The 26175-nt window shown below is 40.0% G+C and overlaps 1 protein-coding gene across 1 annotated transcript in view; it reads left to right on the forward strand.

Annotated features, from left to right (window-relative positions):
• LOC140686237 (trafficking protein particle complex subunit 9-like) overlaps window positions 1-26175 on the forward strand; it is a 193914-nt gene that overhangs the window by 51278 nt on the left and 116461 nt on the right. The window contains exons 5-7 of the mRNA XM_072939956.1: window positions 1637-1758; window positions 2195-2255; window positions 2414-2511. Coding sequence (XP_072796057.1) covers window positions 1637-1758; window positions 2195-2255; window positions 2414-2511 — 281 coding nt within the window. The remainder of the gene's footprint in view (window positions 1-1636; window positions 1759-2194; window positions 2256-2413; window positions 2512-26175) is intronic.

Below are 26175 nucleotides of genomic sequence, written 5' to 3' on the forward strand. Positions count from 1 at the left end.
AGAAAATAAGGATAAACACAATTATAACTTAAAAATGGCCTCTAATCTCACCTGGAGATACAGTTGTAAGGTTTGAAATTGAGAATTACAAGTCCTCTCAAACTCTTCTTCTATTTCAAGTACGGTTTGGTTACTGAGATCCTCGAATTCTCATATGAATTGTAGCAGCAGATAGTCAGTTTCTGCAGAGGAACCCACTGGGATTGTGATCGAGTCCACGTTGAATATATGGATCGCTCTGGGGAGCACTGCCATCCCAAGAATGCTGTCATTTGATTCAGGAATGTGCGTGGTGTGTCTGTCCAGGTATTTAGGTATTCTTTAATTTTTTTCAGCATTGCATAGAGTTTACATTGGATTATTTTACTATATATTTTGCCTTTATACTGAGGACAAGTGTGCAAGGTACCGGGATCAGAAGTGTATTGGAGCTCCGCAACTTGCTGCCACCATGGACGCTGTGCTCTTGCTTCGCCCACTGTACAATGTTGCACAAAATAGGACCTAAGTAACTCTCCCTTGAAAGAATGATTATATGATTGCTGGATGATGCTTGAGATTCCTTGTGATGATGTCTTTTTCCCAGAATTTCGCCTCTTCTTAACTATGCCCTTTCCCTTCCTTTCCTCCAGCCTGTGTTTCAGCCTGCCTGTGGCATTGATTTTCCTTGTCTGTGGACTCTTCCTTTCACTAGTTCGTGATAATGTTACATGTGAGATGTGGAAACTTGCTAGATGTCAAGAAAGAGCAAATCCATTGCATGCTAGATTTTTTAGAGTGTGTTATTGTATTATCGATTGAAATTAAATCAGGCTGACCCATTGAGCCATCCCCTGAGCTCTTTTTGCCTTCCTACAGGTGATACTGCTCTCGTTGCTGCATGTGCCCTTCCCCCAGACTTGGTTTTGGAGTTGAGTAAGTCACCATCACTGGAGCCCTCTCTTTAAATGATGACGAGAACATTTGCTCTATCTCCTTGTTTGGGGACTTCGATGAGATGAGGCAACAGATAAAGAATGGAGCCCCACCTCATTCTGATCCCCGCTCTTTCCGTTCCTTTCTCCATGGGAAGAGTACAATTCAAAAATATAAAGATTGTGAGCTAATGAGATAGACAAGACAACCGATCATTTATTAAATACCCTTTCATGCCAGAAACAAATGTATTATACACACAAAAAGCACATAAAATACGGTAGTACTGTGGTTACAAACGTGGGTCCGAGTTCGAGTCCTGGTCTGGAGTGACAAGTCCTGTGAGATGGAGAATTGATAGGTCGGCTTAGCCTCTCTTGGACTTGTTTTCTGTCCTGCAGAGATGGGGCTCGCTAGGCGTCCCTCCCCCGTAGAGGTGCTGAGGGGTGTAAAAGACACGTGTAGGCAGACCGAGCACAGCTGCTCTTTCCTCGTAAGTGCAGGATAGCATCGCTTTTGCGGTGATGGCTTTATGACCGCACCGTGTAGACTCTCAGTTCTCCAAAGGGATGCCTTGCAGATTGGAGATGGGATTCTCACTTCTGTAAATACCCAAGGATTTTGTTATTGGGCCTTGCTGATTTGACTCTATTCTTTAGAAAGTACATAATGTAGATATATTTTTCAAACATGCATGAATTTTTTCTTTTATTATTTATAGTTCTACCCTCTCATCTCTTGGTGTGACTTTTCATGGAATCCAGGAAACAGTCCTAAGCAACCTGCCTCTTCACACTTCTCCGTGGTGGTTTCCTTCCCTTACTAGAAGAGGGTTTTGCATAGGTAATTTTGATTGCTCCCCTTCTCTTGGAGACTCTCTGTTTTTCTGCCCATCTCTCACCTGTCCATCTGTCCATTTCTCTACCCACTCATTCTTCTGACTTGTTTCAATAAGCATTTCAGGCAGCTTACAGAAGAACAGATACCAAATAAACAGGTGAGAAAATGGGGCCAAGTTCATACAGTGAGGCTAGGAGTTGAGCCTGTGTGAGAGTTGCAAGCGTGAGACACACGCCTCTGCCTTGTGACTTATAAGATAGACAACATCAATGTGCCTGAAGCTCCCAGCAGACACAGGGAAACAGGGTTTGTGGGAGATGCTCATTGGCTGTGAAATAAATAAGTGGCTTAGTAGAAGCCCAGACTTTCCAACTACTAAGGCTTAGGAGAATATTTTAGTGTCTTCCAAAATCAGATTATTGCATCTTTTCTTTTTCAGAGATTTATGTATATTTGGTTTACATTCTATACCTGGAAATTTCTCCAAAACTGCTGCCCACGTGAGTCCCATGACTCGGGAATGGGGTGGTTCTGCTCATTGACGGGTGTTGGCCAGAAACGGAAAATGACAGCCTCAAAGGAGCCTGGGATTTATCAGTTATGTTTTGTCAGTGCTGTAGATTTCAGAAAATGCTTTCACCTTTTCTTTCCATCTGAGGCAGCAGCGCGCTCTCTTACCAGCATCAGGAGCTCAGGGCCACGGGATGGTGGGGGCTGACTGCACTGCCGTCAAGACAGCTGAGCTAGTCACTGCAGGTGTGGTTCTTTTACATACTGCAGTTCATGCTCTTTACTAGAATGTTTCAACAGGGAGTTAATTAACTGAGTTAATTAACATTTTATAAATATGATGCTTTGTTGAAAAGACAGTCATAGGCAGAATATAAGTTGTGATCACTTTAAAAATGGTTTCATTACTGAAATTTCAGTAGGAAAGATCCAGTTTATCTTATTTCCGCCTCTCTTTAAAAGTAACAAAGAAACAAGACAGAAAAAGCAGAGGATGATTTCTGTTCTTCCTCTCGGCTTGCAGGCGCCCTCACCTCCAGTGGCATCCATCCAGACACCAGCACTGACACTGGCCGTGCTCAGAACTGCCTCAGCCCTGAAGACACATCTGACAAATGGAAGGGGGCCGCGCCCTGTTACAGCAGGTGCTCTCACTATGTGGGTCCTTATGTAACTGTGCGGTGTTATTCAGGATCGCCCTTTCTACACTTTGTGACGCTGCTGCGGTGTCTCCTAGTTATTTGTTTCTGTAAGTACTCGTGTAATTTTCCAATGTGTGGTACTAGACATCTAAAAATGCATTTTTCAGATGAAAAATAGTGTGTATTTAATATAAATGTCTGAAAAAAGGGTCAAAAGGATCTATCCTGGTGCCAGTACTCAGAGATAATAATTAACACTTTAAAATCTATTTTCTGTTCTTTTCATCAGTGTGTATTACCTCTGTCATAAAAACCAGCGAGCACTGTGTGCCTGTATACTGTGTGGAGACCTCCATTTTCCATTCGGCTTATTACACATTTTTCTACAATATTCTATCTCCCCTGGCATGATTTTTAATGACTAGTATAGCATTCTGTCTTGTGGAGTCCTCGTCCATTTTACTTTGGACTTAAATAAACTTTTAAATTCCAAGTATACTTAACTGAAATTCTGAAAAGAGATCTGTTGTGATACCGAAAGTCCCCTACATCCCTTCCCCTTTTTTCCTGAGAGTAAAAACTGCTGACAATGTGGAGTATATATTTCATGACCTTTATGCCTATGTCATATAAATAAACACATACATACACGTATATGAGAAATCTATGTCTATGTGTGTGTATATATGCTTTATTGAAAAATAAGGCCATACTATATGTTTTCTGCAGCTCGGTTTATTCACTCAGGTATATATCACAGACGTCCTCTCCCTCCAGACTCACCCGGTCCTTTCAGATAGAGTAGAGGGTTTTCCTGATATGCAGGTTTGGTCTCTTGTGTAAGGACACCTTTCGTGGGAGCGTACTGTGGACAAGGCCTTGGACCACACCGAAACACCGGAACTTTAGTGCCCACAGCTCACCGTGATTTACCGCATCATTGTCTTGATGGTGGACACTTAAGTTTTCTCCATTTTCCACTGTCAGAAAGGGTGTTTGACTGGCATCCTTCTTGTACAAACATTCCTGTGATCTTGTATGAGTATTATTTTCGTTAAGTTTTCTGGAAATTTAGTCCTTGGATGTGACAACTACATACATCACAGGCTCCTTTCAAGTGAATCTAGAAATTCCTTCTCCTGTGGGACATGAAAAGATGTAGAATAACTTATGTAACCAATTCTCTATCGCTGGATATGATTTCACTTCAGCTTTTCTTCTCACCATTGTAAACAGTGCTGTGTAAATGCTGTGATAAGTACATCTTTTTGAACTGAATTTTTCTAAATGAAATGATTCCAAAATGTGGAGTTCAGCCTGTGTGTACACACGTTTTTCAGAGTTTACATATCCATTGACATGTCATCCTCCAAAAGATCGCTCACAGTTTGTTCTCTCAAAGATGGACACTAGCTAGAATATCTTTTAAAAATATGTGCCAATATGATGAGCAAAAGTACTTTTTCATTGTTTTAATTTGCACTTGATGACCAGTGAGGTATTGAGCATTTTTCACTCATTAGCCATCTGACTTTTAAAAAGTGAATGATCTCTTTTGTCCTTTGCACACATTTAAGTGAGGCAGCTTCTTGTTGCTTTGTGACAGCTCTATGTATATTATGAACATTAACCCCTTGTCTTCATCAACATGTATCAGAGAGCTTTTCCTTGTCATTTTTTGCCTTTCATTTTGTTCAGTAGGTTCATTTCTGTTGTGGCCCAAAATAATCTTAAGATTGTAAATGTCTTCTTTTTGGGTTTTATTCCTGATATTATTCTTAGAAATACTTTCTTATAATGGTATAAATTTCTTCTGTAGGTTTTTTTAATCTCTAAGATGGAGATGATGATGGTACTTGTTATAGTGAAGAGAAGTTGAATTAATATGAGCAAAGAATTATATTCGGTGTTATTAGTACTTTCTAATATTCACATCACATTCTGTAATTTTTCTTGCGGTCATTATGACTGGAATAGAATTTGTTTTTTCCAGGGGATTCTCTGATTGTCCCAAGACAATTATTGAATTCCTACTTTGCTTTTTAACTTGAAATCCCACCTGTAAAGAATACTTATGTACACTAGAGTCTCTTTTTGAGCTCATGGTTTATTTTTATCAATCTTACTTTCTTACACTAGCACTATATCTTACATATTGTAAACATTTATTTAATATCTGACAGTGCGATTTTTTGATTCTCTTTTCGATCCCAAATTTTCTTGGTTAGTATTATGACTTTATTATTCCTGAAGAATTCTAATATAATTTTTCAAGTTAAAAAAAAAAAAGAAGTGCTGTCGTGGGATTTTTTAGTACTTTTGAATTATCTTTAGGAGAACGTACATTTTTACAAAACTGCTTTCCTCCATACAAAATGTTGATGTCTCTACTTTCACACCTCTTACTTTACCCCACAGTACAGTCGTGTACTTCCTCCATGTACAACATGGGCATTGTTTTTGAGTTTATTCCAGATTATTGTTGATGTTTTTGTTAATTATTTAAGTCAGAATTTTTTGCTATTGTATATTTTAACTGTTAAAACTGACACCTAGGAAGGCAGATTCGGTTTGTAAATACTCACTTTGTAACTTCTCATTTAAATTGTAAGTATTAAGTACTTGTTACAGAATCCTTTCTTTTCTGTTTTTAAAAATTTGTTTCCAAGATTCTCAAAATGGTCATAGCAAAGTAGTATAGGTGGGGACAGAGATGGAGAGAGGTAGTGTGGCTCATGTACAAACTGTGAGCACTTTCATGGCTGTGTTTATGCTGGAAAAGCCGCTGAAGAGTCCAGGATAAAACAGGGGTGGCTTTGTATGCAGTTGAAAGCCAGCTTTCTTGCCTGGTGAAGCCTGGTGGGCGTGACAGGTAGATGATCAAGGTCGAATGGAGGTTATTGGCTGCACAGAGCGCTGTGTCTGAGAACTGGAGAATATCGCCATGGGAAATGCTTGGTGCCAGGAACAAAGCAGAGGAGCTGGGGACCCTGTGTGTTAAGGAATTTCCAGCCCTCGGAGTGGGAAGATCAGACTCTGCATTCAGATCTGAGTTTGAATTCATCCTCTTTAGTTTACTTGTCCTCTGACTTTTGTCAAGCTATATACCCTCTTTCACTTCCTGTTTTCTTATCTCTCAAAATAGGAGAATTACAGCCTGCTGCTAGATTGTTTGATCAGGTTAAATAATTAGTGTCTATAAGATGCCACGTACAGTCACAAGCTCAGTGAGAAATGGGCTGTCACCTGTTCTTCTGCAACTCAGTGCTTGACAAGACATGTGGGAAAGCCAGTCCCTAATTTGTGTGTGATGCAAATAGGAACAAAATTAATGTCTTGCCTTTCCCTAGCAGTATACTTACAGCTTTGCTTCATTTACTTCTTTCCTCCTTTCCTTTCCCCTTTCCCATCCTCCACCAAAAGATCCTGAGACTCTCTCAGAATAGTAGATTCAAATTACTTTAAAGGTTGGCTCATCCTCATGAAATGATAGTAACATAAAAAAAATCTGTGCACATCCCAGAATACATTGTATTTGATTTACACACACACGTGTGCACACATACACACACACAATCAGGCTACCTTCCACTTGCAGAGGGATAAGGACCACTTTTTCTGAGTTTTCACTCACTGAGCTTGAGAACAATGTCTCTTACACAGACTTTCACCAGGCTTCGTGCATGGTGTTTTTAATTGAATTTCGGCTTTGTGGCCATAGATATAGTCTCCTAATAGAAGAGAGAAAGTGGAGACATAGACATTCCGCTGAGATATTGGTGTCATCATATTTTAGTTGGAAAGGACTTAAGACAGCATAGAGTCGTAATATTATATGGGTGAGAATCCATGATGATGTAACTTGGACAAGAACATGGACCTTCTGCCGTCTTGTCCACAAAGGTGAAGAGGCAACTGGGCAGGGGATGGTAGGGATCCTTCTTGCTTGAGTTCCATGTTCTTGCTAGTTTTCATTGCTCAGTTGCCTTTAGTTTATGTTCATGAGGCCTCTCATGGGAAGGTCACTCTGTCCTGATAGATTGAGTTTCTTATCAGCAAAAAGCTCTGGACCCACTCATATTTCCCAGAGTTTTCTGCTGACCTGCTGACACTTTATATAATTGAGACCTAAGAAACTACTGAATATAAAATCCTTATTGTTATTGTTTGCCCTCGAGTTCCATAGGAAGGGGTGCTGTCTCAGGCTGTCTAAAGCCAGATCTGAACAAAGATAGGGTGACAGGCTGTGCTGCTGTTCCTCCACAGTTGAAGGGGATTTCCAACTTAGCTTTATATTCAAGGCAGATGAGTTCAAATCTTGCCTTTACCAGTTATTGTCTTTGTGAATTTGGGGAGAAACTGTACTTTTTTGTGTCCAAATTTGTTTATCTGTAAGTAAGTTCAGTATTTATTTTAAGGTTTCTGTTTTAGAATTGAATGAGCTAATACTCTCATTTATACCTAAAATAGTGATCTCATGGTTCTATGCTGGTGCCTTGGTAGTTGATTACTAAGGGACTCCGCAGTGAGATTGGGGGTGGGGGACCCTGGATAATAGAGCTTATATTCCAGGATATGCTTGTAAAAGACTGGATGTGCAGTGGATTTTTAGTAAATATCTACTCCTTTCCTAATCTGCATTGATTGTGTATATATCTTTATACTAATATATGAACAATTTTTATTGCAATTTAAATATCTTTGTACTATTTACAATATCTAGTTATAAAAATACGTGAAATAAAAAGATTTGAATTTATTTTCTTTTCAATAAGCAAAACAAAATAAAATAGAAAAGAAAAAAGTTTTGAAGGAGTAGAAATAATTTTATTTCTGTGGAATCAATTCCTTGTAATAGGTTTTTTGTTCATGTTGTTAAAAAGCATATAAAATTGATAGGTTGTGAAATACTGGAAATGAGGAAACAGTGGAGACATACTACCTCTAAGGCAGTCAATTTGTTACCAAGTCCAAACTCGTTCTGCTTGCTGCATGACAGGCCAATTAATCGGGAGATGAGATGTTGGAGTAAGGAAAAGAGACTTTATTTGTAAAGCTGGCAGACCCAGAAAATGGCATACTGTTATCCAGTAGAACTCTCTTCCCCAGGGCAGAATTCAGTCTCCTTTTATACTAAAAAGTGGCGGGGATGTGGCTGGTTGTTGCAAACTTCTTGCTGTATGAATTGTTTGTCCTTGAAATCCTTTGTTCCTGCAGCTGTCCATGTGGGTCAAATTATGGTGCCCCTGTAAAACCTCCAAAAAAAAGAAAGGTTATTCACTATTTTACAACTTGCCATCTATACATAAGTGTAGAAGAGCAAATATCCTTAAAGATCAGAGCCCGGAGAATAGACCCTCCTGGATATTTCAGGCTAAAGGCAACTTTCTTTTACAAAAGGTGCAGAGATAGCAAGTCTGAGCCTAGAAAACAAGGTACAGGATTAAAGCCAAATGAACACATCTAACATGGAGTGAAATTTGTTCTTTCTATTACAATTTCTTTTTCTCCCTCATAAATAATTTTAGTAAGAAACATGAGCAATTTTTTTATTTTTGCTTCTTAATAAAGGACTACAACTACAATTTAGTGAGCAGGGATGCTGTGCGTGCCTTGGTGTCACAGCAAACTCTTGTTGGTGGTGGTCGACCCTGCAACATGCCTGATGCCCCATGAGTGTTGGTGAGGGTCCCCCTAACCAGGGGCTCTCTTCAGGAACCACCATATGCGCGTTGACCTCTGGCACCTCTTTTTTAGCTGCAGGAAATTTTTTCAGATTCTATGATAGAAAAATCACTCCAGCTAGGGATAATCAGGGAATAAAGGAAGAGGAAAAGGGCTTGAAGTAGAGTAGAAGAGAAAGACAGAAGCTCAGGGAGCCTGGGGGCTTGGCAGCGCTGCCTCGGGAGAGAGAGGAGCAGAGGTGTGGATGGGACCGGCTACGGAACCAGCTCCTGCAGCTTTCCCTGCACCCAAGCCACACAGCTTTTAATACGGCCCAGGACTCTCTCCTGGCTGGATGTCACCCTGGGCAGAACCTTGAGAATCGAAGGTAAGGGGTGGGCAGCACTCACCTAGGGGGTCACTGAGGACTTTGGTCAAGTCCACATTGACTTTTCCAGTCATGTGCCTTCACCTGTTCTTTATCTCAGGATCTGAGAAGCAGGAGCAAGGAACTCAGGGAGAGATCCAGGAAGATATCTGACTGTGTTAAGAGACGACAGTCACAGTGACACTGGGAGCGAAGACACTTGCAGCAAAGTAAAATAACTTCACAACTATTGCATCAGAGCTGCATGTGTGAGAGAGCCTAAGCCTGTCTCAGAGTGCAGGGGACAAGCAGAATGGAATGGTAAAATTAACACTGACAATTGAAATTTTGTTAAATAGCCTGCTACAGTTAATTTTATCACTTCAATGTATGCAGGTGTATTTCTATGAGCATTTATAGGTTCACACAACCCCACCAGCCCCTCTTGCCCCCATGGGGGATGGGATTTCTCAAGCACAGTGCCCCTCCTGCTTGCTTGGGCCACGCTGCGGGTCCTCACCTGGGGCCAGACTGCTACAGTACACTGAGTCCCCGAGGCACGGCCTGGGATACATGACAGGAACAACTGTGCTCTTGGCTGAGGGCCTCCATTTCCCCCTGCAGTGTAAGAATGCCGGTGACTCAGTTAGAAGCATGCATCCAAGCCGTCCTTCCGTGTCATCACCATCTAGAAGCGGTGCCTGAATCTTCTGAATTTCTGCAGAATGTGGTTTACAATCACCTTGAACAAGTGAGTGTGTGTCCTCTTTCAAGTGGAGGAGTTACTGCCGTTTTCCTGGAACTTACTCACCACTAGTCCATCTGATTTTTCTGTGCTAGGATTCAGTATGGCCTGCTAATAACTCTGCAGTCAGATCTAGAAACCCTGATGAAGAGGATTATTTATTTTCTTTCTTTATATGATAGTATTTTACTTTCAAATTTCTGAGTTTTCAGTTCTTGGAGGAATTTTTTCGGGGGTTGGAGAAACAACTTTGCTCTTACCATCTTTGTGACCTGTTGCTATATGCGTCTCACCTGTCTTCTGTCACTTGTGAGGCGGTACTATTTTTGACCCTGTCAGGGTTGTTCATATTTTAAAACATAAAATCTGTAAAAGTACAGTCCCTTTTACTCCAAAGACATTCCACAAATACTCCTTTAATCTGGGTATGGTTTTAAGAAGACACAATAATTAGAATATATACTTGCAGGTTGCCAGTGCAAAATCCCCAAATTAATAGTCAAGCTCAACATCTAAAATCTTTCTAATCTACCATGGATTTGTATGGATAAGTGAAGTAGTTTGCTAAGAACTCAATCCTCCCAAGCTGATGCTCTGCTAGATGGTGGAGCCGAGGGACGAGGGTGTGTCCTGCCCTTCCTGAGCTGACAGTTTCATGGCAAAGACCTTCACCAGGTGAAGAAATTGAAGTTTCTTCTAAGAACAGTGGGTCTGAAATGAGTCCAAAAGCGTGGGAGAGACACAATCACATTTGTCTCAAGTAGGGGAGATGGCTGTGGGGCCACTTGGGAGACTCATGAGTCCAGGTGGGCGGTGTTGTTGGCTTCCACTTGAGCGGTGGGACGGTCAGTGGGTAAAAGCGAACAGATTGAAGGCATGTTTAGATGGTAAAGAGGAAAGGATCAATGATTTCTGTGAAGGTAGGATGGAGTAAGGCCCAGGTTTCTGGGTGGATTAATGAGTTAAATAATGGTCCTGCTGTGTTCTGAGGAGGGAAAGCAGCAGAGGGAGTTCTGGGGGAAAACTGATGAGTTCAGCTGTGGGTAAAGTGAAAGGCTGTTAGATGTGTGGTCTGGGAGCTCTGGTGAGAGCCAGTAGTGAGTAGGGGGCGGGGAGAGAGACTTTCAAATCATTTTGTCTTGTGAAAATACATACAAGAATGAGTAATGACACAACCCCTGTATATTCTGGATTTAAAACCCAGTAACATTTTGCTATATTGACTGCAGGGGTTCTTAATTTTTTAATAGAAATAAAATAAATAGAAACAAAATAGTGGAGTTAATGAATATCTTAGAGTTGATGTGTGTCCTTGTATGTATTTTCATACCTCATCTGTTTATAAACATAATCTACAAAAAGTTAACTTGCTTAGCATTAGAGTTAAACAGAGGGACGTGACACACTCTGTTGGTGGTTCAAGGTGATTTCTTGGGCAAATTATGTAGCCTCTCTGTGCCTTAGTTGCATCTTCTGTGACTGCCCCCGGGCCCCTCATCACAGCTGATTTCCTAGACTAGATGTTGGGAGGGAGGCTGCTGAAGGGAGTAAGAGGTGGCAACTGCTAGGGTCACTGAAGAGAGAGACAAAAACAGATTAAAGCCGAGAAACTGAGTGCTAATACCCTCAAAGGAGAAAGAATCCCTTAGTTTTTTGAGCCACTTAGCCTCAGAGAAAGAAAGTCATGTGGATCCAAAGCTCTTGAGCATATGAGTATTGTGGGTGGGAGGGTTTCATCAGAAAAGGGTTGAGAAAAGGCCTTTTGGTTTCCCTTTACGTTTCCAGTAAGGATGAGGTGCAGAAGAAAAACCGCCCGTTTCACAGTTGAAGGTGCTGTTTTGTGCGAAACTGACCGAAGGTTGGAAACCATTCATCAGTGGTGCTGGCAAAAGAAGAGACTGCTGGATTGGGTGGGGCACTTGCTGTGACTTCCAGGTGACCTGCTGGCTGGGGGCTGTGAGGCAGGCAGTAGGTTTGCAGTGTGACCTGGGTATAATCCCTGGCAGTGAGGCTGCTGATCTGACTAGCAGAGCTGGGCAGACACCGTCCTAACGGGGCTGCTAGGGATGAGGCCTGGGATACCTGCCATGCTGAGGGCGAGAGGAGAGCTCCCCTGAGGTTGTGTCCCTGTGAAGATTAGAAACGTCCTCCTGCAGGGGAGGAAGAGCCTCTGAGCAGCGGGCCGGATGCACAGGCAAGACCAGCCTGAGCACGGAGATTTCAGGAAGCCGGAATTCATACAGGCCCGAACAGCCTTGTTCCTGAGAAACTGGAGGGAAAAGATGCTGCAAATGCAGGCTAAGTTCAGACACTATTGTGTGTCATGAGTGATAGGAAAAGACTGTTCAGGCAGCCACGAGAGAACCCTGCGGTTGTCCCAGTTGGGCGTCACACAGGAGGGAGGAGCAGAGTTATATACTTTGCCACTTATTAGCTGTGTGACTTTGAGCAATATCACCCCACTTCTCTCTATATATATCTACATCTGTAAAGAGACACAGTGACAAGCTCGTGTCATCAGAATGCTTTGTTTAGCTCTGATCCCCTTTGTCCAGTCCTGTCAGTGCTGCCCTGCAAGGTTCTGCAGCGGCTGCTCTTGCCCTGTGATGGGAGGGCATAAAAAGGCATTGTAGCACCCGAGGGCAGAAAGGGGTTGCTTTAAAAGCAGACATGTAGCCTCCTGCAGCTGCAGACCTGCAGGCAGTTTGGTTCATGGTCGTGGAGAGGACTTTGGAGGCCTTAGAGTCGTCTTAAGACATGTTTTCCCTTGGGACCTGATTTGCCTTTGCAGATTAATGTTGAAGATTTGGGCTTCTGGCAAAGCTGTTTTCAGAGATGGGTATATACGTAAAATATCATATAAAATAAAATGATTTATTTAACGTGAGCGACTTTGCAGCTGTTGGGAAGAGCTGTGTTGGCCTGGTCTCCACGGAGGACACCAAGGGTCAGCAGAGCGTGCGGGAGGGAAGGCAGCCTGCAGTGCTTCTGCGGGGGGTTCTCCCCAACATGGTGCTCTGCTGAGTTGACTCTTCTCTGAGTTTGGTTGCCAGAGGAGCAGAAAGCAAAGTAATGAGTTCTGGAGGGATTGTATAATGACAGGAAGAAATAGGAACCCGGAGATTTTCCGGACTAAAACACGCTTTTGGTTCCTGATTCAGTGTGTTCCATTACAGAATTGATGAGTTGTGTCTATTCTGGGACTTCATTGAAATAAACGTTCAGCCTAAATGTTAAGGGATTTGGTTTATTTGGCTGGAGGACTCGAGCCGGGATGACAGCCTCTCAGATCACTCTGAGGGACTGCTCCCAAGAGGTAGGGGAGGAGCTAGGATAAATAGAATCTTTACAACAAAGATCAGGTAATTGGAACAATAAAATATTGCTTGTTATCTAAAGAAAACCAGATATCTCAAGTTCAAGTATTTAGTGGTTTTCTATGTATGGTGGGAAGCAAACATTTGGGTCATTGAATTCATTCCTTTGGCAAGCCCCTGGCTATCTAGGGCCAGTATCCTGTCCTTTCTTACCCTGAGTCTGCTCAGAGGGCACCACTGTGAGTGGCTGAGAGGCCGGGCTGTAGGCATGTACTCGCTGGGGGTTGGCAGCAGCCGCTGATGACTCGGATTCAGCATTCTTTGTTTACTGTCATGGTTGCAGTATTTTCATGCACATTGTAGTATTTTCATTCACAGTGTTCCCCCTTGGTCCTAAATTCGACCAATATTTTGAGAGACATTTCATGACCAATTTTGTCCCACGTTGCTAGGATGGCTCATTCCTAGTTCAGGTGAAGAATCTTCTGAGTTGCCATTCAAGGTGTTAGTTTTTTTTATCAGGCCCTGTTGATACTAAAAGTTCTCTGGATCACCTGTCTTACTACTCTATTATGATCCAGGAAGTGTTTAACCTTCTTTGCTCATTCCCATACCTAGAATCACACTATTATATTTATTTTATTCAGGGTTATAAATTTTATCTGTTTCTTCAAGATGTTTAGCCATCATCAATCTTGTGGGCCTAGTTACACATTGAGAAATGTAATAGACAACAATTTTATAAAATAGACAGGATATAAGTAATACAGCTAGTAACGTTAATAAAGTCACGAGTAAGAATTTAATAGTCGAGAAGTTGTATTTTTGGGTTAAAATTTTGCTTGTGTTTCTGAGTTTGATCCTATGAGAAAGTTCATATTTATGGTCAGGGTCAGAGCAGGTATTAATTGGCCAGTTGAAATCTCCCACCTTGTAAGATCAACAGTGGCCTAAACAGAACTATAAATTCTTTTTAGAATAATGTTTCTGAGGGCTACCTAGTTAGAGCCTTGTATTAGGGAAACCCACCAAGGTAACACAGAAGTACTAGACATAGGTAATTTATCATAAACTTAACAATTGGAGTAGTTCATAATCAAAGGTTGGAGAAATTATCAAAGTAATTGGTATACAGTCCTGGTCCGGTGTCTTGGGTCAGCAGTCTAGCTCAGATGTCGTCTTCTTCTCATCCTGGTATGGAAGCTTTTTCTCCATTTGGGCATTGTTTTAAGGTGAGCAGCGCTCTATAGGCCAGTGCACTGCAGTGGCTGTTTCAGATAGGAAATGAATCTGAGACTCCGTTTCCTTCAGCTTTGGTGTGTATGGTCTAGTTAAGAGTATCTGAAAAAGGGTCTTTCCATTCAGGTTGGAGACAGTTCTTTAAGTCATGCCTGTTGCAGTATGCATAATCCCCTGGCTGCAGGTCATGGGGCATTGGAATTTTACCCAAGGATAGATTACTGAGCTTCAGAATCAAACCTAGAGTATTCTTTTCATAATTCAATTAAACTGTACAGCAGTGTGACATAACAGCAAGGAATGATCTGGGAAGTGTCTTAGTAAATATGGACCTCAATTAACAAAACTAGAATTTAATATTGACTAAAATATAATTTTTTTCTCTCTAAAGTTACCCTCAGTTTTCTCAAATATAGCCAAATCAAGATTAATTTCTTTACAAATTAAATCTGATTATTTGATCATATAGGCTTTTTAAATTGACTGTGTTGGAAGTTTTAATACGGAGTCTCAGGGTAGAATGTTAATAAGGTTTTCTAAGGCCAAGAAAGCCACGTCAAGGCTTTTCATGGATTTTTGCCTTACAGATTTAGGTAAATTCTTTTCTCTTTAAAATCCTTAAAATACCTTTATACTCCTATATCTCTTAGGAGATGATCTCCCTAATTTGTCTGATAGAGCCACTGGGGACCTAAGTATTTTTAGTCTTTTGAGGGATCAGATAGAGAGAAAAGATAACTGTTCCAAGTCTGTATACATAGTTATAATTTATCAAATTGCTGTGAACCATAACTAGCTTAAGGAGAAGAGATTCTTTATGTCTGGGAAACAGGTTAAAAGGCAGTAGTATTTCAAACAATATCAAAAATTATAACCATATTCAGCTGGTTAATCAGTCCCATGTAACTAATTCTTTTAATGAGAGTTTTCATTAGAACATTAAAATTTCTTACCCAGTTTAGTTCAGTGCTGTAGTTTGAAATTTATTAGAAATCAGTAAATCTCCTTGAAGAGAAAGCATTTTGCAAAACCATCAGAAGAAAACAATTAACTGTCTATAAATGACAAAAGATTTAAAAGCATGGTTAAACACCGTTACACTATAATCAATAAAGAAACCTGTTCACTATACCCATAATTATCACTGGTAACATTTCAGATATACCAGAATTTTAGGGAGTCCATATAATTTCTACAATACCTATATTAATAATATTTCTCATTCAATATAACCTTAGAAGTTTTATGATTCATTTGACAATTCCATGTTATTTAAAATGCCAAATGAAACTTTATAGTTAAAAATCTCTCTTTGGGATGTTTCAGGGGCCTTCTGTATCATCCCAAACTTAACTGGAGATTAAAAGAATTTTAATTAATTAAATTAATTTTTATTTAATTAATTAGAATTTTATATTTGGGGAGCTTTTTGAAAGATTTCAGAACACTTGATCAGATAAACATATAGATCACTGTAATATAGTACTAATTCATTAACAAGAAAATATGTCAAATGTAAAGGCAGAACAGATCAGCTAAGTGGTATAAGAAGTTTTACAATCTGTTACTGAAGGTGGATTAATATTTTAAGAAAATTTTTTCCTCTTAACAGAGAGAAAACCAAATCTAATCTTGTTCCAGCTAACTTCTAAGATTCATTTACGTTGCCCAATTTGATTCTAAACTTAGCCAATTCTGACCACGTACAAAACTTTCCTCAGGGTTCCTTTTCCACAAGCCTTCCACAGCTTTCTATACTTATATTAGTGTGTCCTTTATTTTGTCTTCCATTCAGAGGTAACCAGCTTCAGGAGAAAGTCACTATTTTTCATTAACAAAGTATTATTCCATTCTTACATCTTCCTTTACGCATTTATATTACTTTCCTAGGATACTGAGATCATTCCCTTACTAATAGAGACTATTTCTGTGTGACACCAACCATTTATTAATATTTCTAAACACCTTTAGTTTCACTGTAAGAGGAAGTTAAATGTTAAGTAATTCATATTTCAATCATTTTATCTGAAAATGGCATAGATATTTAATAAAATCTTGTCATTTAACTTAATTTAGCACAACTCTAGAATTTAAAGATATCAAACATTTAGAGATTATTTTAAGCATACATTTTAAAAATATATTTTAAATATTTACCCAAAGCTCTCATCTCATTTGCATTTAATTTACTTAAAATTTTACCACAGCACATTACTGTTATTTTTTTTTTGACAAATCTGCAACAGATATAACAGGATCTTATTTGACTTTCATTAAACCTAGGTACAGTAAAGGTATTATAGTTAAGATGGATGATTTTAAAGATGTCTATATTTATTAGAACATACTTAAACTAAACAATATCAAATATTACCTTAATATTGAATATTTTCCAATTCACATGACACTGAAAGTCAATTTGTTAAGTTTTTATTTTAAAAATACTTAATTTTTAAGCTCTTATATTTTTACATCAATTAAGCAGAGCTCTTTGACTTCGAAATTTTTTTTTTTTAGCAGTAGAAATATCTCACTTCTATAATCTGTATGCAGGCTTATAAACAAACAAAAGCTAGAGATCTCATAGCTTCACTTTAAAACTTACTTATATTTATAATAATAGTTGGAGTAAGCTGAATTTGCTTGCTCAAATCACTAAGGCTTACTATTTATGAAACAGATAATTAAGATTTCCTCACAAAGTCTGAAGGACCCGTCAGAGTTCTGAGTTCTAAAATGCCAAAAATTTCATGGCCTCAAGTTTTATTTCGTTGAGCTAATTAGGCTCAGTCCTAGGTCACTGTTTGTTGTATTTATATTTCTGATCTGCAAGACAAAGACACTCTCTTCCAGGTCCCCAGATAACTGCTCTGTCACCCAGACCCAATTTTATCTCCTTAATTGGCATTTTTGTATCAGTGAGAAGAGCTGTAAACAAAGAATTCCATGTTTTAAAACTAAGGTTTTCTTTATTTTGTCTTCCAAAGCTTGCATAAGACATTTATTAAGGTCTCTTTTCCTTGAGTTATAAGTTAAACCCAGGGTAAACCTATATTTTTTTTTTAGCTACTCAAATTACTTTTTAGATTTACGTTATATTGGACGTCTCAAGTAACTATATTGGTTTCCTTTAATTTGTTCAATTAATATTTTCAGAGGGATAGACATGTGCCCAGCCTTATAATACCAAGAAGGGGAAGCGTTTTTCCACTGAAACATATCTATCCCACAACATAAGCAAAAGGTTTATATAAAGACCATCTAAATATACCAATTTCACAAACTTTTATCTCAATTTTATTAAATCTTATACCTTTAATTTTTATATTTATTAAGTTTAATCAATAATTCTTATTTCTAGAAGGAGTGACAGAAACCTTTTTTTGTGGGTGTACATTGTATATAATTTTATAGAAGTCTCTAGGATGCCCAAGTTTCAGCCAAAGAGCTTAGGCCCTTCTCGATTTTTAATTTCATTAATTGGTCTGTTGTCCCAATCCTTGATCAAGTATTTCAGTCTACATATAAATATATTTTAAACTGTGGTAAATAAAACGGACTTGTTTGAACTTTAATGTTGGGGGGGAGTAGGTGAACTCTTTGGCCCTTTTTTTTTAACTTTACGTAGTGTAGTATCAAAACCCTGTATGTAAATCCAAAAATGTCCATTTTATTAATCTCATTCAAAATAACCATATAAAAATATTTATCCTTTTGGGATAAGCCACTTATCTGTTTTTTTGACATTTTTACAATCTTTTTTCCAGTTATTCAACCTAATTAACATTAATTATACTAAGTTTTTATTAGCATCTCTAGAAACATTTATCAGAAAGGAAAAACAAAAATGTAGCTTTTCAAACCAGTTATATTTTTATATCTGAGTTCTTAGGTTAACCATTAGATATATTTTTCTGCATTTAAACTTTATTTTAATAGGTACCAATAAAACAGCCGTTTATAATGAGATCTCTTTAAACTTTCACCAATTAAAAAGTTTTTCCAAATTAAAAAATCCATCATATGGCCATCAATTTATATATATATAAATATATATATATATATATATATATAGTGATTTTAAACCAATAAGATGAAGAGGCCCTTCCACATGAGAGTCGGGGTGTTGCCTAAATAAAATTCAAAGGTTTACTCTCCAAAAGCTTAAAGCCTTCGTGGTCCAGGCTGATGCAACAAAGTTTAAGATGGCAAAATATCTGAAAATTGGTACAATCAAAGAATTGCTTAGAATCCCAATTTATTTGCGTGGCCACCGTATGTACACAATACTTGAACCTTTTGTATGGCAGAGTCCAAGGTTTCCTTTAAAAACTAAACTAAACATATATATACTTACATGCACACACTTAAAACATCCAGAGAAAGATAAAACGTTTACATTTCAAGGACACAGGAAGAGAAATCCAAGTTCCCACTAAAGGGGATTTTGTTTTTATAAGTTCAGAATGCCAAAAAATGTTTTTATCAGGCCTGGTTATTTCCAGAGTGAGTTTTTTTTTTTTTCTTATTCCCGATTAATGTTGTAAGTTTTGTATGTACATAAATCTGGCTGGGGTTTTACTTGGAGACTGGCAATCTGTCATTTCTTTTTCTTTTCTTTCCTGTTCTGTATTTTTTTTTTTTTTGAAAGTTCTATTCCCCATTGTAAGGTCGGGTTCTCAGAATAAATTTGCTAGTAAGATTTCCCACAGGGACAACTCTGTGGCATGAAGTCTTTGTGTCTACCACTCCCGGAAGATTCCCTGTCACCCGAGAATGCTGTTACCAGCCAGGAGGATGGTCCAAAATTTGGAGTTGAAAGTTTCCTCATAAGAGTTTTACTTTTATCCTGAAAAATTCAATGGAGGTAACCAAATTGAGGAAAACATTAGACCAGCCTCTTACCTAACCACTCAGTCCTGAACCCAGTGTCTTTCAACTTGGACCCACTCGGGATGTCTCCACTGGGTGGGTAATTCACCTCAGTTTCTTTCAACTGGAGGGCCACGTACCTGGATACACCGCCAGATAAAACTTAGGATCATCAACCAATATGTGAGATCTGAGAACCAGGAGAGACTCAGCCAAATTCATCTGGACCCCCCGAGGATGTGGATGAGCACAAAGGGCCACTGCTGGTACCAAGGCTCTGGTTACTTGGAGAGTTCAGGTGGAGAGAAATCTGCTGTGGTGCTTCATGGTGTCCAAAACTGTTGACTGAAATAAACGTGCAGACTAAAAGTTAAGAGTTATGTTTTATTTGGCGGGAGGACTCGAGCCAGGATGACCGTCTCTCAGAACTCTCTGAGGGACTGCTCCCAAGAGGTTGAGGAAGAGCTAGGATATATAGGAGCACTACAACAAAGACCAGGTTGTTGGAACAATAGAAGATTACTTGTTATCTAAAGAAAGCCAGGTATCTCAAGTTCAAGAATTTAGTGATTTTGTATGAATGGGAGGAAGCAAATATTAGGACTCACTGAATTCATTTTTTAGACAAGCACCTAGCTATCTCGGGCCAGTAGCCCGTCCTTTCTTATTCTGAGTCTGCTCAGAGGGCACCATTGTGAGTTGCTGCAGTGGCTGGGCTGCAGGCCTGTCCTCGCCGGGGAGTGGCGGAAGCCTTTAATGACTTGGTATCAGTATTCTTTGTTTACTGACATGGTTGCAGTATTCTCATTCACATTGTAGTATTTTCGTTCACAGACCGAATATGGATAATCTGCAAACTTGGAAAGCAACCGAGATGGAATTACTGCAGATACCTTCTGCTTTAATAAGCCGTGTGCAAACATAAACATGGAGGAAGCATACACTTGGATTTGGAGGTGTAGGAAAGGGATCCTGCACATTGCAGGAGAACGCAATGCAGAATTCCTTAAGTCCAACTTTCTTTACTGTAGTGGTTTCTGAGAACAGTTTATGGTAATTAAACAACATTGACAAACGGTGGCACACATTGCTTTTAAGAGATGGCCGGCTGCAAACTTTTATATTGGACAGGTGGAATTCATAGGCAAGTGGTCAGGTGGATGGGAGAGAGATGGAGCCAAGGCCTGGGCCCAGATTCCGGTTTAAATTGCCATTTCTTCACCATAGGGCCTTGGAATAGAATGCATACTCTCAACCTGTTGGTGAATCTGTGAAATGGGCATGATAATATTCATTTCTTCCTGGGATTGTTGTAAGATCTAAAGAGTATTATAGCACACATGAAGCATTTAACACCCTGGCACTTAGCAGTGTTCACTGTGTGGGGCCGCCCCGCTTAGCGTGCATCAGAGCCGTAAAGGCAGCATTTGTCTGTTGAGGATGCACTTGTAGCCCCTTGGCTAGGTTGTGAATTTGTTGATTTCCTTTAATACTTGTAACTCTGTGTGACATGGGCAGTTATTTTCATGGACAGATGAGGAATCTCAGGGTAAAGAAGACTGTGTAATTTGTCCAAGGTCAGACCATAATTTTGGGTGCAGGGGCCTCAGTTCAGCATGGGCCCCTGGGCCTTCTGCTCTCTCCGTTCAGCACCAGAGCCAGATATGGAGTTGGCTGTTTCCCTGCCCAGAATATCCGGCAGGACCCAAGACACACCTGGCCCTGTGCTGCTTGAGCAAAAACTCCGGAGGAGAGGGAGTTACAAAAGGGATAAACATAAAAACATACGACAGCAAACTGTGATCAGCTCTGAGAAGGAAAGGAACACGTCTCGCCGTACAGAGCTGGGAGCTTTCCCGTCTGGGCTGCTCTGGGGGTGTTCATCTCAGCTAAACAAGTTCTGCTGTTGCAGCAAGGCAGGAAGGCAGGGCGCGTGTGGGCAGGTAGACAGGGCCTCATTGATCGTACTCATTCCCCATTAAGCGGCAGCTTTCACGGGCACTTACCTAGTAAACATTGGCCATAATCTTCACGCAATTTGCCTGGTAGTTTTATTGACCCCAGCTTTGAGATGAGGTCATTGAAGCTGGGGAGTTTGCTGCATGCCCGTGATTACCTTGCAAATACCCCCACTGGTCTTTCAACCCAGACTGGTGTGGCTGTCATGCCCCATCCCTGTGAATGGCATCGTGTAGCTTCTCCCAAGTGGCCCAAATGACTGACATTGATATGCTTAATTCGTAGGAAATGGTATGTGGCAATAAGAGAAAAAGGTAGTAAGAAATTGTTTGGAAAACAAGAAAAAAACATATTCTTCCCCAGCTGGGGGAGCGTAACCTGTATCACCCACCCTAATCACTGCCTGTCACCTCCTCCCTGAGGATTCTGTGTTCAGAAGCCACTCTGAGCCTTGGGAGAACATTTTTCCTCATGACACTTTTGACTAGGACCCGTGACATCTCTGCCCCTGGTTAACACTCTCTTCAAAGCCGTTTAAATTTTTTGCAGGTTCCTCCACTCTGATGTAAGAATACCCTGTATAACTTCTTGATGCAGCTCCTTAATGAAGATCTTGTGATGGAAACCTAGCCAAAACTGGGATGTATGCACATAGTGACTGCAACTTCAGCACATTGTGAGTTCATAATCAGAGGGGTGGGTGACTCAGGAAAGGCTTTTTTAAGGTAACAAGGGGAAAGTGAAAGGACGCTTGCTGTGTGAGAAAGAAACATCTCGGTCACAGCCAGCAAGACACCTGTGTTCATGATGGGGTGTGGCGAGTGCAGAGTTCTCACAAAGAAAGAAGTGATGTGATGGGAGGGAGGACAGTTGGGTAATTTATTGGGGAGGAAAAAAGTGGGCTGAACATTTCCTGGTTGAAAAAGAGGATTGTGACATGACGTGCTTGTATTTTGGAGAGAAGGGTTTTGTGGGGACAGGCCTAGGAGTACGCTGTCTGGCTGGGGAGTCAGCACAACAGGGAAACACAGAGAACCGGGCAGACCCCAAGACCCATGCTGGGGGAGAGGCTGCCTGCAAGCTGGAGCCCTGGAGGCTGCTTCTGTCCCTTAGCTGGGGTCTCAGACCTCCCTTCACAGACCAGTCCTGTTGATACAAGAATAAAAAACGTTGGGCATGAGAAGGGCTGTGTCCCAGGCTTTCGTTGAGCCCCTGGGATGTGCCCCACCAGATTTTGTTCTTTGACTTCATGCAGTAAAGAATTCAAGAGCAAGCCAGTGCTGAGTAAAGGTATATATATTCAGACAGATACATTGAAATGCAAGAGAAACGTCACGAGTTGTGGGGGTTTCATGCACAGATTAGAAGTAGGTACACACCCCACAGACAGAAGGTCTGTCTTCTCCAAAGAGGGACAGAGAGTGGTGACCGCGAGGTGGCGCTGTGTTGCTTGTTTTCTTGGGCTTGGTGGTTTCATATGCTAATAAGTAGAAGGACCAGCCTTAGGGCAAGGGGCTAGGATTCCCAGGGAGTTGGCCATTTCCCACCCTTTGACCTTTTGTGGCTATCATTGGGACTGCCATGGTGCCTGGGGCATGTTATTCACCAGGTTACTATTACAATGGATGTTTACTGAATCTCAAGATCTGCTAGAAGTTAAATCTCTTCATCCTGAGCCTCAAGGCCTATTGGGGGTTGAATCCTTCACCATTTTGATGTCAATTGCTGCGGCCTTCCTTGAATGGCTGTGCTCTTCCCCCTTCCATCCTGTCTCACTGTGATGACACAAAGACAGCAAAGGCCGGGCCCTAACCGTGCTCCTGCATTTAACGGCAGGAGGTGTGGTGTGGGCTTATGATGACTCTGAGTGGTGAGAAGGATGTTTCAGATTTTCCCACGTGAGACATGGGGATTTACCAGCAGCTTGTGTTGTTATGGAAACAAAAGGCCAGCCAAGAAATAAGAATCACACAGAGGGTTGGAGTACTGAGATTTATTACGCTGGCGGGCTCAGAGGGGTTTCTTTTCCAAAGCTCTGAGCACCTCCAAGACGTGCACATGAGGTTTTATAGGGTTAATTACAAGTATGGGGCTATTACCCAATAAGGCTCAAACAACAAAAAGCAAGGAATCAGTACACTGAAGCTTATCAATTTGGAACAGATCACGTTACTGACAACTGTTGACCTTGGATTTTCGGGTTAGCTTATTAGCCCAGTAAACTGACACTAAACTTCAGATTTACCAGGTAGCCCAGCAAAACTTAGATCAGGAAACCGACACTTATCACACTTTGATTTGTGACTTAGCTTGTTAGCCCAGCTGTGGTTTTCCTTCAGTGTCACTTATCTATTGAATTTTTCTTTTTTTTAATATTTAATCCAAATTTAATATCAGGGTTCTTTGGGAAAGAAATTTCTCTTTTTCTTTTCTTTGGTGATCTTTTAGGGGGGCAGTTAATTAGATGTATGAACCTGTTAGTGGAAGCCCTGAGGCTTCAACCCAGGACCCCGTGCACGCTAAGCACACGCTCTACCACCCGCCCCATCATCTTTTCTTTTTGGTTTCGCTGCCAAGAATCCTACAGCTGAATTTCTAGTCAGCCTTAACACTTGCCCTGACTTCATGGAATCCATTTTTATGAGTTTACTTCCCCCTGGTTTCATTTAAGTATTGAATCTTCATTTTCTCTTCACTCTCCGTTTTGCCTTTTTGTTGTTATGGTTGTTAAGCTGTGTTTAACAGAATTGTTTAAATTCTCTTTTAGCAAGAGGCTGTATGTAAATAAATATGTAAGCAAACAGCACAATTAAATGCTTTTATACATTCTGAGCTGTTTAGTAGTAACTTAAAAACCGAATTGAATATTAAAGTGATAGCATTTTAAAAATATTTTTTAATTTTTCATAAAAATATAGCTGATTTAAAATATGATATTAGTTTCAGGTGTACAATAGATGCTCCATTTATAGTTACTGTAAAACATTGTCTGTATTCCCTGTGTTGTAAGGTACATCCCTCTAGCGTGTTTACATTACATGTTGCAGTTTGTGTAAGAAAGTTGGGTAATGCAGAGTCTGGGACGTGGCTGTGTCTGACCCAGGTTCACGCTCACCCTGCCTGTCAGAGCTCAGGCCTTCACTCCTTTCTGCAGGGGAGCGAGTGGAGGCAGCTCTCATCAGCGCTGTCACCACCCTCTGAGTGGCAGTGACAGCAGTGACTGTGTGTGGAAGTGCAAATTGTTTTTCCAAGAGCTTTATATGCGTTTCTGCATTTAATAATTAAAGCCCTCCTGTGAGGAAGCGTTTTAAGTTTTTAATGCATAATACATTTTATTTTGATATTGATAGATTTCAAACCTCTGGAAAATTTACAGGAGTAGTACAATAAACGCTTAGATACAGTTCACTTTAAAGGGCACTATTTGGCTTTCTGTGTCTGGCTTATTTTAGCATAAAATTTCAAGGTTCATCCATAATTGTAGCCTGAATCAGTACTTTATTCTTTTTGCTTGATAATATCCTTTTCCTTTTTTTTTCGTTTTTGGTCTATTTAAAAATATTTTCATTGAAGTCTTGTTAGTTTATAATTTTGTGTTAGTTTCTTGTGTACAGCACAACACTTCAGCTAAATAGGAACCTACCTGTATTCATTTTCATCCTCTTTTTAAACATAAGTTACTATAAGATATTAAATATATTCTCCTGTGCTATACAGTATAAACTTGCTGTTTATTCTTTACATACTCAGTATCTGCAAATCTTGAACTCCCAGTTTATTCCTTCCCACACCCTCTCCCCACTGGTAACCATAGTTTGGTTTCTATGTCTCTGTGTCTGTTTCTGTTCTGTAGATAAGTTTATTTTTTTGTTTCTTTCTTTTTTTTTTTTTAGATTCCACATGTGAGCAATCTCATATGGTATTTTCCTTTCTCTTTCTGGCTTACTTCACTTAGAATGACATTCTCCAGGTACATTGATGTTGCTGCCAATGTCATTATTTTATTATTATTTTATGGCTGAATAGTAGTCTATTGGACAAATATGCTACAACCTCTTTATCCAGTCATCTCTCAGTGGACATTTCGGTTGCTTCCATGTCTTGATATTATAAATAGTGCTGCTGTGTACATTGGGGTGTAGGTGTCTTTTTCAATTAGGGTTCCTTCTGGATATATGCCCAGGAGTGGGATTGCTGGGTCATCTGGGAGGTCAATTTTATGTCTTTAGAGGAACATCTATACACTTTTCCACAATGGCTCCACCAAACTGTATCCCCACCACAGTGTAGGTGTGTTCCCAATTCTCCGCAGACTTTCCAGTATTTATTGTCAGTGAACTTCTGAATGATGGCTATTCTGACTGGTGAGAGGTGATACTTGATTGCAGTTTTGATTTGCATTTCTCTGATAATGATATTGAATATTTTTTCATGTGGCTACTGGCCATTTGTACGTCTTCATTGGAGAAATGTTTCTTTAGGACTTCTGCCAATATTTGAATTGAATTGTTTGTTTTTCTTTCTTATTAAGTGTAAAAGCTGTTTACATATTCTGGGAATTAAGCCCCTAGCAGTTTCATTTATTGTAAATATTTTCTCCCATTCCATAGGTTGGTTGTCTTTTTGTTTTGCTTACTGTTTCCATAGCTGTGCAAAAGCTTGTAAGTTTAATTAGATCCCTCTTGTATATTTTTGGTTGTTTTTCTATTGCTTGAGTAGACTGCTCTAGGAAAACATTGCTGAGATGTATGTCAGATGTTTTGCCTATGGTTGCTTCTAAGAGGTTTATAGTGTCTTGTCTACATGTTTAAGTCTTTAACACATTTTGTATTCATTTTTGTATATTCTGTGAGGGAGTAGTCTAACTTCAATGATTTACATGCAGCTGTTAAGTTTTCCCTACACCATTTGCTGAAGAGGCTGTCTTTACTCCATTGTATGTTGTCACCTCCTTTGTCAAAGTTTCAATGACCAAAAGTTTGTGGGCCTATTCTTGGTAATTTTGTTTATCCGTTCATTGATGGATGGATATTGTTAGTAACTTTTGGCTACTCTGAATGATACTGCTATGAATATTGATGTGAAATTTTTTATGACAATATGTTT

This window comes from Vicugna pacos, chromosome 16 (genome assembly GCF_048564905.1).
Source record: "Vicugna pacos chromosome 16, VicPac4, whole genome shotgun sequence".
Classification (NCBI taxonomy): Eukaryota; Metazoa; Chordata; class Mammalia; order Artiodactyla; family Camelidae; genus Vicugna; species Vicugna pacos.